The 15,585-nt window shown below is 51.9% G+C and overlaps 1 protein-coding gene across 1 annotated transcript in view; it reads left to right on the top strand.

The window, feature by feature from the left end:
• Positions 1-15,585, top strand: part of LOC103914221 (aryl hydrocarbon receptor-like) — a 76,229-nt gene that overhangs the window by 49,675 nt on the left and 10,969 nt on the right. Inside the window, exons 7-12 of the mRNA XM_009320837.1 lie at positions 11-94; positions 383-513; positions 1,356-1,558; positions 1,684-1,793; positions 2,132-2,273; positions 3,265-4,304. Of these exons, the coding sequence (XP_009319112.1) occupies positions 11-94; positions 383-513; positions 1,356-1,558; positions 1,684-1,793; positions 2,132-2,273; positions 3,265-4,304 (1,710 nt within the window). The remainder of the gene's footprint in view (positions 1-10; positions 95-382; positions 514-1,355; positions 1,559-1,683; positions 1,794-2,131; positions 2,274-3,264; positions 4,305-15,585) is intronic.

Here is a 15,585-nt window from a genome sequence, read left to right as displayed (position 1 = left end):
CGGATCGACCCTGAGTACAAGCAGGAATTCAGCCGCAACCTCCACTGGGCACTCAACCCACCCCACGCTCCTGAGGGTGCACCTTCTGCAGAAGGTAAACGCAGGCTGGGAGCCAGGCATCCTGGTTGGCACGAGATGTGTAGCTCCCCATGTAAACTGAGGAGCCTGGCTCCCTGCCATCGCTTGCATGGGGCTTGCATCCTTGTGGCTCAAGCCATGGCTTCATCCAAACATTGTGGCTTTTCCCTGAGTCAAGTTTCTGTTGCTGTGCTCTGCAAACTGCTGCAGTCCCCGATGCTGGGGACCTCCAGCCCTTTCTTGGGGCCTCCAACCCTCGCTGGGCATCCTTGCTTGCTCCTTTCCCAATCCCTCTCTCCTACAGGGGGGAAGAGTCTTGGCTCTTCTGCTGTTGCCTACAAGCCAGATCAGCTGCCCCCAGAAAACTCTTCCTTTCTGGAAAGGAGCTTTGTGTGCCGCTTTCGCTGCCTCTTGGATAATTCCTCCGGCTTCCTGGTGAGTACAGACCCATTCTGCGACCTCCACAGCAGGAGGGGCGCAGGCTCACACTGAGGGGTCCGTGCCACTGCTGTAGCATAAAAGTTGGCCTTGAAAGACCCAGCGCTCCTTTCTGCCATGTGTGGCACCTGCCTGTCTCAACAAGGAGATATTTCTGCTGTTTTTCATAGGTTTGTTCTGTACCTACAACCTCTCTGTGTGGGTTTTGTTCCTCTCTTATCAGAGATGCTGAATCTTGAACAAAAGTGCTTTTCCTCCGCACATTTTGCCAGGTTTTTGTGTTAAAGGTGTCTCTTACGACCAAATAGGCGGTGTTCATCCCTCCTCCCCTCTGCTGCAAGTTAATGGGGTTCCTTCATAACACCTTCATAACCACAGGTGTAACAGTGCTGTTTCTCTGTCTCTCATCCTGCTTCAATTTGGAAACTCAATATGAAGAAAAAGTTGTTGTTTGTTGTTTAGAAGCAACACTATGATCCCTGATGGGGCTGTGATATAGCTCAGTTAAAATGCAAAGCAGCCCGTGCATTGCGCAATGCCCTGATGCAACTGCAGCATGTGCTCGGTCCTGCAGCTGCTGTGCATCCAAACCCCGGGCTGGCAGTGAGTGGCTGCAGTGGGAGAAGGCAGTGAGCTGCTGCTGCAGGGAGCTCAGCATAGCATCGCTTTGATCCTCCATCTTATTTTAGTAGGGAGCACTGGAATCGCAACGACAAGTTGCAGGGGATTATTTGCATCAACTCTGCAGCAAGATGGCTTGCTTTCTGTGCAGATGTCCTCCCTCTCTTCTCTCTCCACCCAGTTTCCTGTGTGACGCTCAACTTTTCTTCTCTTCCCAGGCTTTAAACCTTCAAGGCAGGCTGAAATTCCTTCACGGGCAGAACAAAAGGTCTGAAGACGGGTCTGCACTGCCACCCCAGCTCGCCCTCTTCGCTATCTCCACCCCCTTGCAGCCCCCGTCCATCCTGCAGATCCGAACCAAGAACATGATCTTCAGGACGAAGCACAAGCTGGACTTCACCCCCTTGGCGTGCGATGCCAAGTAAGCAGCACAGCTGATTTGAGGGGCACTGCTGCAGGCTTCCAGCATGTTGGTCCATACCCTGCCTGGGTGATGTCCCGCTGCGGCTCTGCCTCTGAGCTGGGTGCATTCTCGCTCTCCCACAGGGGGAAGATTGTTTTGGGCTACACCGAGGCGGAGCTGCGGATGTGTGGCACCGGCTACCAGTTTGTCCATGCTGCTGACATGCTGTACTGTGCTGAGAACCACGTCAGGAGTAAGAGTCCCTTCCCTGGTCCCTCATGCCCACCTCTGAGGCTGATGAGTGGGCTGGGCTATGGGCAGCTCCACTGGCTGCTGTGTCAAGCCCAGCAGCTCTTTCTCCGTAGGATGCTTTGCTTTATGCCTTGCTGTGATGCTCTTGTCACTGCAGGGAGCTTGGGGTGGTGTGTAGTGAAGAGTATTTAGCTGGGATGGTGTCCCCTGCATGTGCCAGCCATGCTACTGCTGTGACCCCACCTGCTTATCCTGGCTGGAAATGGCAGCGCCGCTGGAGGCAGCCCGGCCTCTGGTGACGTGCTGACAGCCCTCGGCACATGTGCTTCCTCCTGGCAGTGATGAAGACGGGCGAGAGCGGCCTGACGGTCTTCCGCCTGCTGACAAAGGAGAACCGCTGGAAGTGGGTGCAGGCCAATGCACGGCTCGTCTACAAGAATGGCAAGCCCGAGTACATCATTGTCACGCAGAGACCCCTCGTGTAAGTGCCATCTGGGTCAGCCCAGGCTGGGATGGGGACAGGCTGGCTTTTTCCATCGGTGTGGGCTCTAGGATGCCCCAAGCAGGGCAGGACGTTTGATTTGTCATTGCTGCTTGTGCCTTTTAAAGCAGCAGCCATAGGATAGTGTGCTTTGATGCTGTTCAGCCACATCCCCCTCTGCAAGGCCACCCCACAAGTGCAGGAGAGCACTGAGTAGTGCCCTGCACCTCACATCCCTGCCCCGATGTCCTGGGCACCAGTGCAGACTTAGCCTGGGGAGACTGGTGGCTGCTCTTCAGCAGCTGTAGGAACAGGTGGGTGCAGGAACAGCAAGGACCTCAAATGTGGCTGCTGCATGGCAGTAGCCCAACATCCCTGTCCTAAGGGGTGGCTGCAGCATAGATGAGCAGGGCAAAGGTGTGGCTTCTGTCTGGCAGAGCTCTGTTACCCTTTGCATCTTAAGTATCCTCTTGGTTATACTACAGATGTGTGTTTCTTTGTGCGTGTATATATAAAATATGTATGTGTGTGTGTATTTGTACGTAAATGCATACATAAATGTATATATTTATGTATATAACTAGGACGAGAGGAAATGGCCTCAAGTTGCACCAGGGGAGGTTTAGATTGGGCATGAGGAAAAATTTCTTTACTGAAAGAGTGGTTAAACATTGGAAGAGGCTGCCCAGGGAAGTGGTGGAGTCACCATCCCTGGAAGTATTTAAAAGACATGTAGATGAGGCGCTTAGGGACATGGTTTAGTGGGCATGGTGGTGTTGGGTTGACAGTTGGACTCGATGATCTTAGAGGTCTTTTCCAACCTTAATGATTCTATGATTCTATGATATGTGTGTGGTTCTGCTCGGTACCTGGATGCTGGTCGTAGCAAAGGGGCTTTGGCTTGCAGGAATCACAGTTATCTGTTGCAGAAGCAGTTTGCGGCGTGTGTTTGTGCATATACAAGCCCCAGTCTCCTCTTCCTGCCCTGCAGAGATGAAGAAGGAGGAGAGCACCTTCGGAAACGATCCATGCATCTTCCCTTTACCTTTGCTACAGGAGAGGCACTCTTATACCAAAGTGCTTACCCTCTCCCGGGCTTCCCTGACCCTTTCCAGAGCAAAGGGAAAACAACCAAGTCCAAGAAGACCTCCCACAGCCATGAAGGGTGCTCCCAGAAGGATGGCGTTGACCCCAGTTCTCTGCTGGGTGCCGTGATGCGACAGAACAAGGCGGTGTACGTCTCCCATCCAGCTCCCACACCTAACCACTCCTTCAGCAGCAGTTTCACGGACCACCTCGAGGACGTGTCCTTGCTGGATGCAGGAGATGCCTGGAGTATGAGCGCTGCTCCAGGTTCTTCAAGCAGTGACAGCCTCAAAGAGGAGCTGGTGGATTTGCAGCAGGAGGACCCTCTCTTGGCCACCCTGGACTCACTCTCAATTAAGAGTGATGAGAGCTGTTCCAACAATGAGCTGTTCAGTGCGCTGGAAGACCTGGGGTTGAATGCTGAAGACCTGGAGCTCCTGCTGCTGGATGAGAAAATGGTGATGGTCAATATGGACTCTGACCGCGCCCCGTCCCTGAATGACTGCCTCGCCAGCAACGAGATTCTCTCCTACATCCACGCCACTCTGGTGAACAAGCACGAAGGAGGACAACAGGTCTGTCCCCTGCCAGGCATGTCCCTGAGCCCATGTGGAGGCACCACTAGGTACCAGGCCCACATGGAGGATGATGGCTCGCAGTGCCTGCCCCAGCACGTGGTGCAGCCCGGCATTGCCCCAGGCCAGCCCCCTGCTCCGCTGTGGGAACAGCCCCTCCATGCCATGCCAGGGCAGCCACCCCTGCTGCTGCCAGAGCCAGCTGAGGAGGAGGAAGAGCCATCTGATAGCTTGCAGTGGAGGCCAGCTGGGGAGGAGGGTCTGCTCTGCTTCCTCCAGCTGGCACGGGGCACCCCATGGGACAAGGCGCCCGGCTCACCCCGGAGAGCCCCCTGCCAGCAGGAGCCAGCCAGGGCTCAGCAGCTGGAGGGTGACTTCCCGGTCATGCATCCCACCCAAGAGGATGCTTGCCGGTCCTTATCCCTGCCCAGCCAGTGCCAGGGCCGTGTGGGACCACCCAGCCAGCTGAAACACCATCACTTGCCGATGGACGGGTTGTGCGGCCACAGCCCTGACTCCGCTTCACACCTCCTTCCCAGCAGCAGCCCCAGCCCGTGGCAGGACTATGTTTGCCCACTCCTGGGGTCCCCAGCTCAGCCTGGTTTTTATGACATCAGCCAAGACTTGATCTCCCAGCACCAGGGATGCTTGAGTCCAGGGCCTGGCGCGCCAGCGGTACACTTTAACCTGAACCGATTATGCAGCATGGAAACTGCAGGCAGTGAGGCGTCCCAGGCAGAGAAGGCTCCGTACTCTGGGTTTTTGCCCCCCTCCTCATACCAGCTTATTCCCGAGAAGCAGCCGAGCCCTGTTCCCTCCATGCCCCAGCACCCTTTTCCAAGCTTGTCTGCAGAGCGCTTCAGGAGCATCAGCAGCCCATTGGAGACTCCCATGAACTCCTATGGGACATATGCCTCTGCACTGAGCCAGGAGAGCAGGCATAGGGTAAGGGCTTCTCTCTACTCTTGTGCTCAGTTTTTTTCTGTGCTGGAATTTCCTGGGGGCCTCAGTGCAGGGAGGCACGTGCTACCCGGTCAGTAGACAGGAATTGCCATGCTTTAGCTGGTACATGGCCAGAAAGGAAGACTTTAGGGGCTTTTCTTTGCACAAAGAGTTGAAGATCAAGAGAGCAGAGTGTGGGTTCTTCCCTTTAGAAGGTGGCTGTCTGTGGGTCTGATTTCCATGTGGTTTGTTTAATTGCCATTTCTGTACAGGGAGTAATTCCAGCTGTGCACTGATAAGCTTTGAAGTGTGGTACAAAGCACGTGTGAGATAAAGACATGATGATACAGCAGATCTCCCCCTTGTGGAAGTGTCCCCTGGCCTGTGCACAACCCCTATTGAGAGCCCATCTGGCTGCTGCTAGCCCTCCAGCATCACAAAGCAAGGTCTGCAGCATTGGATCCGAGCATCATGGTGCCCTTCAGGGCTGTCCTTACAAGTGGCTCTCCTGGGATTGGGACCAACAGCCCAAACTGGGGCTGCGTGGGGAGGGCATAGGGAGAGAAAGCTGCCTGGCCCCTTGCCCCTCTCCCTGATGCAGATGTCATGCATGTCTGTAAGGGCTATGAGCTTTCTGGGCTGGGGCTGATAGCATGGAGAGCTGGTCTAGGTCCTGGAGGAGCCCATCACTGCAGTGACGCTTCCCCAGCCTGCGGCACCACAAGGCAGGGTTAGATGTCTAGGGTGGGTCTGTCCTGCCTCCCTGCTTACCCAGCTCTGCCCTGGTGAGTACTGTCCCCAGGGCAGCTTGTTCCTTGCTGCCAGACATCTTCTGCTACTGGAAGGGTGCCCTGCTGTCTCACAGGGATCTCTGTGTTAACCGCTGGAGCCATCAGATGCTGTCAAAGCATCTTCTGCTTCTTCCTGAAGGCCATACCTTGCACCTCAGATCCTCCCATTCTCCATCTCCTCCAACTCAATACACCAGGCACCTTCTAGCTCTGTTGAAGAGCTTGACTCTGGTCCTGCCTAGGGATTTGGGAGTTTGTAGGACCAGTGAAGAACAGCCCCGACACATCTCTAGAGCTTGGTGGCCACCTCATGTAGCTGGCGTGTTTTTGGCTTGCCAGGAGGAGTGGAGTAAGGGTGCAAGACCCAGGTGCTTGCTTCAGGTGCAGTCCAGGTGCCCGTGATGTGTTTCATGAGTGAGCTGCAGGGCTGTGATACCTGGTCAGGCTCTGCAAGGTCAATTAGCAGGTCAGTAGGTGAAAATTAGTGCCAGCTCAGGAGGCTGGATGCACTTGCCCTCTATGTGCTTTCAGCCTCTTGTCAGTGAAGTGACAGGTTGGCATTTGCGAGAGAAGACCTGGGGGAAGGTGTGGGGATGTGTATGGGGCCGCTGTTAAGCCCTTGTACCACCAGGGGTGGTAGGGCAGGAGCAGACCTGCTCCCCTCCTGCTAGCCTCCTCCAGGCACCAGCCCGATCAGTACTAGTAAAATGCTGCAAAATGCCTCAATGCTCTGTTTTCTCTCTCTTCTCCTAGCCTGAAAGCAGCTGTGTTTTTCCCAGCACTCCCATGGGACTCCCTGGAGACTGCCCGATGCTAGGGGGGAGCCCGGCTCCCCCCTGCAAGCCGCACCGTCAGGCAGAAGCGCTCCCAGATCACCCTCACGCCTCCAGCAGCGACTTCTGTCTCTAGGAGAGAAAGACTGGACTGGATAAAGCACGACTATTCCCTGGGGAAGGAGCTGCCTTCAAGTTGCAGATAACAAACCTTCCCCCGACCATGCTTTTGACATTGGTTGCTTTGGCTGGGTTGGGTTTTCTTGCCTTTTTTTTTTTAATTATTTTTTTATCAATTTCCCCACCATCCTGCCCCTGCCGAGGCTCCATGTACCGGTCCTGTGGAGGTGTCCTTGGCCTAGGGAGGGCAGTAGCAGGCAGCAGGGCTGGAGGGCAGGTTTCCCCAGGGCACGGGAGCGAGCTGGGCTGTGAAGTGGATCAGCCAGCGTGTGCAGCCTTGTCTTTATCTCATGGTGTCCAAGAGTTGTGTGGCTCTCAGAGGATCTTAGAGCACATTTGTTACTTGCCATCTCCCATCCTACCCACCCGACCTCCTTGCTCTTGTTTTCCTGGTGGGGTGCCTGTCTGCCCATCCTGCCTGCATATCTTACTGGGAGTAAACTTCGAAATGTTTGGGCTTTTTATGGTTGCTGCTGTCTTTTAAATGGCATTTGGAGACTAACTGTGGCTCTGGAAAGAAAAAAAGGATTGCTCTCTATCGGCAACCAGGCTGTTGTGTTGAAGGTGTGACGTTCGTGCGGCAAATCCTGCACTTTGCCAAGAAGCCAGGGAGCGAGCTCTCCATTGCACCAGTCTTTGCAGTTCTGCCATTAACAGAGTGCATTTTTTGGTGCATTTTGCCAGGCTTTTGGAAACCCAGGCTGCTTCCATGGCTGTTGCTTGGCTCCCATGGTTTGGTATTCCCCGACAGTGTGTGTGGAAGGCAGCTCTCGCCCCAAAGGACAGGCGGGTTTCTGATGGCTAACGTCCTCCAGCTTCACCAAAGCTTTGCAATTACATGCATGATCCAACACAGATGCAAGGCATGTGTGTCCAAAAAAAAAAGGACAGTAAAGGTTTTCACCTCTGGTATTAAATTTCCTGCCATCCCAGCCAGGCACCTGTGGCTGTGGCCATGTTGTACAGATATTGCCTGTTTTATAAAGAAAGTGAGCCCTGACTTGTGTTCTTGTGTTGCACTGGTCCTGCCCCACCGCCAGGTTTCCTTGTGTCCCAGGTGTTCCCATTTGTTAGGATCCAGATTAGGCCTTCTGTAGCAAACACCCTGGGTTTTGCTGTACTGTATATGACGTGCTCAGGTTGGCTGATAAGCAGTTTTTCTCCTGGGTGATGAGGTCTGAAGTACCTGAACAGGCAGCGAGGGTCATTCTCAAACAGCAGGAGCCGGCTGGCATATAAGCCATACCTTGCATCTGTGCCTAAAAAGATTGCAGATAAGTAGTGGAGCTGCCTAACCTAAGGAGAAGATTTCAGATTTACTGTAAAAAAAAAAAAAAGTTTTCAGTAAGATAAAGAAAATAAGTATGATAATTTAATTACCAATAGAGTGATATTTTCCCACAGAAAATAAATACAGCCCATACATATGTATATAATATGAGTTGACAGATTTATTTTTATGCCACTCCAGTGGAGGAAAGAAACCCTCATACCTTCCCAAAGTAGCATCCTATGGAATAGGACAAAGAGGCTGTTCAAAAGATCAGAAATACAGTGACCCTTTAAGAAACCTGACAAAGCAGCATCCCTCCTCCTGTGTGTCCAGCTTTGGTTTCATGTGAACTTTCTATCCTTTTTGTTTCAATAAATAGTTTTGGACCTCAGTCCCTGACATCTCCCTTGCTGGTTGTGTCTTCCCCATCTCAAGCATGTCAGTGTTTGGCTGGCTGCAGCGTTGGAGCCTGGGTCCTGCCGCTGGCGACCCGGGACAGCAGCTGCATGCGAGGGAGGCAGGCAGGGCTCACCCCTGCACGATGGAGGCAGTTGCAAGCTGTGCAGCTGATCTGGTTAAAAGACCATCTTCTGTGTGTTTCCCCCCCACCAGAGGAAGGCAGAGCCCCTCAAAGGCTCCTACAAAGGAGCTTTCTCAGCTTGTACCTGTTTTTCTTTGTTCCTGTGAGTACGCTTAGGTCATGCAGTGGAGAGAGCCCAGCCTGGGGACCTTTGTCTACTGTCTTCAGTGAACAGCTGAGGTTTAAAGGACTGGAGGAGGGGCAGCTGAGCTTCCATGTGAGTTTGGGGTGCAGTCTGGCTTGGGCACTAGGTTCTGGCTCCTGCTAGCCCTGCCTGTAAGAAGCCCTCTGCTTGGGGAGATCCGAGCTGCTGCTGGGTGATGTTCAGCCCCTGGAGAAGAAACTTTCCTCTGTGTACAATTGCTCTTGGTTCTGTATTGTTGTCCCCTCTGACGCTGCGGACTGCCACGTGCAGGATGCATAGCCTGGAAGAACTGAAGGTGAAGCCATTGTTGGGATGGCAGGCAGCCAGGAGTGCAGCCACCCCACCCCAGAAGCACTCACAGCCTTTGGGGTGCCAGGTGCACACCACCCATCTTCAAGCTCCTGCCATGGACGTGCCTGCAGCACCACAACTACCTGAGGGGCACTTTCCAAAGTGCTGGAGAGGCTGGTGGTCTGGGCAGGGCTGGACTGTGCAGTGGGCACAGCCGCTGCCTGTCTGGTTCATGAGCATCACCCCTTTATTGCAGGAGCATCTTTGGCCAGCTCCAGCGGGTGATGTTACCTGGTCTTCAAGGTGGGTTGTGGATTTGTACACCCTGGTGATGTAGTATTTCAGAGGGCTTGTGGGACAGCCTGGAGGTTGGTTGTGACACCTCTCTAAAGTAGACTTCATGTGCCCATTCTGTCCTTTGGGAATCCACAGGCACGTGGAGAGAGGTAATAGGGTGGGATGGTGAACCCCAGTCTCTCAAAAAAACCCAAGCAGATTAAAAGCAGCTGACAACCTAAATATTTAAATATCAGTAGGTTTGGAGAGCTGGTACCCAGGAATATTAAAAGAATCAACTGAATTTCTGATCTGGTGATCTGAGTATGTGATGATTTTAAAGGAATGGGGAAAAAGCAAACATTCTGCCGATATTTAGAAGGAATCATGTGAGATAATTGGAGACCAGCAGGTCAGGTGGGTTTATATGGACCAGGGCAAATTCTCCAGAAGGGCAGTCAGTTGCTCCAAAGTGAAAAGGTTGCTTTTATTATTCAGTGTGATCTTTATGCAAAATAAAATTTGGGTGGTTTTGGGTTTGGTTTTTTTTTTTTAATTTAAAAAAAATTATCAGAAACAATTTTCAATTTAACTGCGAAATTTGATGGAGAAGAGTGAGCATGTGGTTACGACAGACTTCTGTGAGAGCTTTTTGCTCATCCTGCATGACCACCTGATTTAAGAAGGTGTGTGCAATATGCAGAACCAGAAGCTTCCTCTTGGCTGGGCTGGGAAAGCTCTCTTTCATACAGGAATTTGAAATGTAAGCTTTGCTCAGGTTTGGGGTAAAAGTGCAAAGTTTTCTGAGATCAGTTGTGCAGCTCAGTATACATAAAAACATCATTACATAGAGATATATCTAAATAGAAAATATGTGTGTGTGTGTATATATATATATAAAGTCTATATGATATAAAATGTCTTTTAAGATAAACTAGCTGATACTTTTCCCCTGCATTGTTTTTTTCAATCTGGAAATTAGAAAAAACACAGGTTTGTTTTTCTGAATATTAAATCTTAAAACATTCCCACCCCACGTGGCACCTGCTTTTCCATTACAAAATAAGGCAGTATTGTAACATTTCTCAAGTTTGATGGAGACCTGCTGGGAAAATTAGGTCTCCTATAGTTTCTGTGCCCTGCTCTGCTTTTTCTCCCTTTCTCTTCCTAAGGAACAGGCTACAGGATGGCATCACGCGCTGATGGGGACAGAGGGATGGCCACTCTAAGCACTGCGGCACGGGCACCGCAGCATCCTTGTGGCTGCAGGTCACTGACTTCCAACGGTCCATTGAATCCCAGGCACTGAGAACAACCTGACCACTAGCAAACTTTCTCCTTGAGCTACGCCCTGGATGTGCGAGCAATCATACCATTGCCAAATACCCTGACTGGTTTCTCCTCTTCCTTGCCACTTGTCTCCACAGCCACAAGAGCTTCCCAGCAGCCAAAGGGACCTATGGAGGACTGTACTCCTCCCAGCTTTGTCACCAGGGCGCTGTGCTTTACTTGACCACAGCATCAAGTTGTCCAGTGCTGTGTTTCTGTGAGGTCTATGGAGCAAAAGCCATCATCTCTGCAGTGGGAGGTGCCCTGCAGCAGGTTCCCTCTGCTCTCCAAGGAGGCTGGCACATCCATAATTCATGCCCATTCTCACACCAGCTGCTGCTTGTCCTCCCCTGGGCCTTATGGCAATGACTTGCAACGCACTGGGCCAGCCCAAGGAGCCTGGCTGGAGCAAAACCTTGCACATGAGCTGCAGCAAAGAAGCAGCCACCATTAGTTATCCGGGCATCCACAGCCTGCACTGAGCTGTGGCAGTAGAAAAGAGGGGTCAGGCAGATGTGCTGTTGTGCTCTTGTTAGCACGCCTGGAGTGAGTGCTGTCTCGTGGGATGCGTTCACCCCTGAAGAGCTGGGTGAGCCCGAGGAAGGTGTGAGGAAAGAGGATGCAGAGATTCAAGGATGCCTGTGTGTAGCTCTGGGCTCGGCTCTGTCCGAGGAAGGGGAAGAAGAGCTGTGGTGCCTCCTGGCTCCTCGCAGCAGGGGAAGATGTGTTTGGGTGGCCTTGCTCCGGCAGTACTGGGGAGGTGAAAATCCTACACCCATCACTCTGCTCTGACTACACCCTCCTAGTCCTGCACCCTCCGTGCACTTTACTCTGCCTCCATGCCCTGCACCTGCCATTGACTCTGCCATGTGGTTGTGGGCAGCCAAAAATACATGACTTACGTGTGGATACAAGACAACTTACTGTTAATCAAGTTAATGTTTGAGCAGCCCAAATTTAAGTCCAGTTATGGTCCAGTTGGGTGCCTTGCAGGCACTGATGAGATGCAGCCTCCTCAAATGGGGAGATGGAGCTCAGCGGCAAAGGGTAAGCCCCAGGCCCTCTCAAGGAACAGCCCCTGGTGTCCCCTCACCCATAGCAGGGGATGCAGCTGACCTGGGAGCAGTGGTGAGAGTGTCAGGGCTCTGTTCATGCCCTGCGGGGTTATAACTCAGGAGAGCGCAGATTTAGCTCTTCTGATGACATACATGCAGGGGAGGAGGAGAGCAGAGGGGATTTATTTTATTTTATTTTATTTTATTTTATTTTATTTTATTTTATTTTATTTTATTTTTTTCCTCTGCATCTGTCTCCTTTGCCCTCATGCCCACTGTTTTCCCAAGCTGCAGCAAATGCTGGCCAGGGCTGGGGTCTGCAAGCCGCAGCCTGCAGCAAAAGGAGGCTCTGGGCTCAAGCCAGCTGGGAGAAGTAATGTCTGATGCTGCATCCATGAGACTGAAACCACCAGTCCTCAGGCAGCATCACAGAGGCTGGGAGCAGATGTGTCCCAGGGCCCCAAGGCAGCGGAGAGCAAGGTAAATATTTCCATAAAAGCTCAGCCTGGTGTTTGCCCACACCACCTACGTGCACCATCCATTATACATGGGGGCTGGAGCCATGGGCAGTAGAGCAGAACACTTTCTGATGGTTCGTGCATTACATAGAGATGAAGGAGGACGTGGGGAGGTGGTGTTTGTTCACGCCTGGCCCATGTCCTCTTTGCTGGCTGCGGCTCAGTGTCAGAGCCATGCTGAGCTCCTGCAGCAGGCAAGAGGAGAGCCACGGACTGGTGCTGCATGCTGACTTGGGACACCTGGGACAGTGGGTGTAAAGTTAACTAGTGTGTTCCTGGGGAACAGCTGAGACACCTTTCATTTCGGTTTAAATAATTAAAAAAACAACTTACATGAAGTATAAATCTATTCTAATACGCAGGCACTTCAGCACATCTGGAATGTTCAGTGCTTTGTACCCAATACTGAGTTGAGTGGCCAGCCATGTACACAACATTCTGTGCCCTCGAGTTTCACGTATGATGGGCATTAGATATCAGTCATCTGCCCAAAGGAATATATTTGTGTATCCTTCTCACAGGTCCAAAGACTTTCCAAGCCTGGCTGGTAATATAAAGAATGATGCAGTACATCAGCCAACATCCTGGTAGGAATGACCAGCTCACGGCTAGGAGGTACTTTTGAATAATGGTGATATTATTATTATTATCATCATCATCATCATTATTTCCTGGACCTAGGGAAATTGGATTTGGATGGGCTGAAACTTTTCATATTGTTTGATAAATGTGTGTGTCACAAAAAATAATCTTGAAGCTAATGTGAAGTCTTCCTATAGGAAATGTTTTCAGTTCCCTTGTTTAATTATTTCATACTGAAACTTACTTGTCAGGTTTTCTTGGCAGGTTTTAGAAAGCTACAGTCAAAACCCAGCACTGTGTCTAAGCTCCAGTGAAATGTTTCTTTTAACCCAGAGCATGTTAGCTTTCGTTTTATATATATACCTTCTGCAAAGTTTGAGGAGACTTGATTTTAGGTGGGCAGGAAGAACACCTACATGGGAGTGATCTGAATCACCAGAGGTACCTGGGGACCAGCAACGGTGTGACTGAAACAGGCAAGCGTGACAGACTGAAGGAGTTAATGTCTGCCTCAAACATTGCGGCACAGCAGGCTGTGGTCTGCACGGCCAGGGTGGGCGGCAGGTGAGAGGCGGGGGATGCAGAGGGCGGGCCGCAGGGTGCGCAGCTCCGTGTTCTGGTAGGCCCGGCAGGACAACGCGCCACATGTGGCCAGAGGTCACACAGAGTTCATCTGAGGAAGGGGCTCACCACCACCCAAAAGACCCTCCCGCGACCACCCCACCTGGCGCCTGCGCAGGAGAGCAGGAGTTACATAACTCCCCGAGGGGCGTGGCTGACGTGGTCGCGAGGCAGGGACTAGACTATAAAAGGCACCACTCCAAGGAGCCACCTGCGCACCCACTGCCGGGAGAGCGACATGTCCGCCATGGTCAGGGTGGTGATCGAGATCTCCCGCTTTTCCTCGCTTTCCTTTTCTTCTTATAAATGTCTCACTAGAACCCACGCCCCTGCCATTACGCTTTCCAAGTTCAGGTTGCTTCTACCATAAATAAAACGTCTCATTGATCGTCTGGTGTTGTTTCACCTTAATTTAGCCCAAGGCAATCGCGAAACCACTACGACCCCCTGAGGTACCCGGTCTGGGTCATGACAGCAAGGACCCGAGCTGCTGACATATCTGGAACCAAAGATGGCAAGAGGATGAAGTCAGCCTCTCCTTTGCCAGTCTCTCTGGACACTAGCACAGCGCTAGTAGACTGGGGAGGCAGAGGAGGAGCATCTATCCTTCTCTGGCATAGATTCGTGGATGAGCACTGTCAATTGGTCTTGCTTGGCTGATGTGCGGCTGTGGTGGGGCGGTTCCCCAGGAATGCGGGCCTTGGCTTCCGCAGAGTCACCCCTTTTTCTTAGGGGGGAGTGGGGGGCTGCATTACTTTGCCGATTTGTACCTTCACAGCGTCACTGAGGTCATGTCTGTTGGATCCCTTCTCCTGAGACTTTGTTGTTTCAGGACAGAACAAAATTACCTTTATGCTAAACTATCTAGCATCTACCGGTGTTGGAGTCACCCGTGCCTGGTTACTTTAACACTGTTTGTTGGCTATAATCATGTATTGCTGTCCTCGCCTCTTCTCCTGACGTGTGGGCAGCCTGTTGTTCTGCAACTGTGAGAAGCTCTTGCCTTTGTTAACAGATGTACTGTTGTTGTTATGTTGCTGATATGTCTCCCAGATGTGTTTCCACTGAGCAGAGGTGTTCTAGGGCTGTTTGGTGTCATGATGTCCCACATGTGCTTTGAATTCCACAAACACCCCCCAAAATATCGTTAATTCCCCTCTTCCTGGCCAGCTGTCAGCAGTGGTTGCTAAACCCTCAAACACATGAGAGGATTTCCAAACTGAACAGGTGGACCAAGTGTCATGTCTACCTTGTGCAGTCCTCTGCATTGGTGCTGGGCTCCAGCCCCAGCTGTTCCAGCCATCTCTAGTGGTTTTGGCTCTCTGGGGGAGGAAATGGCTCTTGCAAGCTTGTCCAAGAACAGTTTGCATCTCTGCGCTTGCTGCCTTTTCACAGCATAGCTCATGCCAGAAAAACCCTTGGCTTAAGAGTGAAATAGCATCAGTGTTAAAAATCCCAGCCCAAGCTGATGGTGGGCCACACAAGGGAAAGGGAACCGCAGATCTTGAGGGAGAAGAAAATCCATTTGCACGTTGGCCCTCTGCAAAATCAATAGCTGGAATTACTTTGCAGAAAGCAGAACCCAGCAGTCGAGGATCTAGCAAACAAGCAATGCAACGTTAGCACAAGAAGTGGAGGAGCTCAGAGGTGGGTTGAGCTCTACATCAACCCTAGGAACAGAAGTGACACAGAACCTGTCATCCCTGCTGCTGGTGAGGCCCACACAGTGCATAGTGTCTTTGGAAGATCCTTGCTTTTGCTCAGATCTTGTTGCCTTCCTGTGGGGTCAGTGGGTAGAGTTATTTGAGCTAATTTGCAGACATGTTGGCCTGGACTTTTCTGAGGTGCCCTCTGAGTTGCAGTGATCCCATGTGGTTCAGTTCATTCCCAAAGGGAGAGCAGCTGCATTTTGCCAGGTCAGCTTCACCTCTGAATAGGAGCCTCTGCAGAATCAGGCTTCTCCTCTCCTGCCCCTGGAGAAGGAGGGTTTTTCAGTTTGATCCTGGGGTTTACAGATTTGATCCTGCCCTTCAAATATTTGCCTGCAGTTAATTTTGGAGCTGTTTTCCCAAGGTGTCCATATGCCTGCCAGCAGTTGACTTGGGGATCTTTTTCCCAGTGCAGGCAGGAAAGGAGCACTCCCAGGAGCGTGGTGGGGTACGGATGGTGCAGAGGGACAGGGGAGCCTCTGGCAGCCAGGCATGGAGAGGGGCCCTCCGGAGGCTGCCTGCAAAGCACTCCCTGTGGGACACAGGACCCATGGGAGAGTAGGAGGAGGGTGGCAGGGGGGAAGCT

This window comes from Pygoscelis adeliae, unplaced genomic scaffold (genome assembly GCF_000699105.1).
Source record: "Pygoscelis adeliae isolate BGI_AS28 unplaced genomic scaffold, ASM69910v1 Scaffold63, whole genome shotgun sequence".
Classification (NCBI taxonomy): domain Eukaryota; kingdom Metazoa; phylum Chordata; class Aves; order Sphenisciformes; family Spheniscidae; genus Pygoscelis; species Pygoscelis adeliae.
This window is presented reverse-complemented; position numbering and strand designations above follow the sequence as displayed.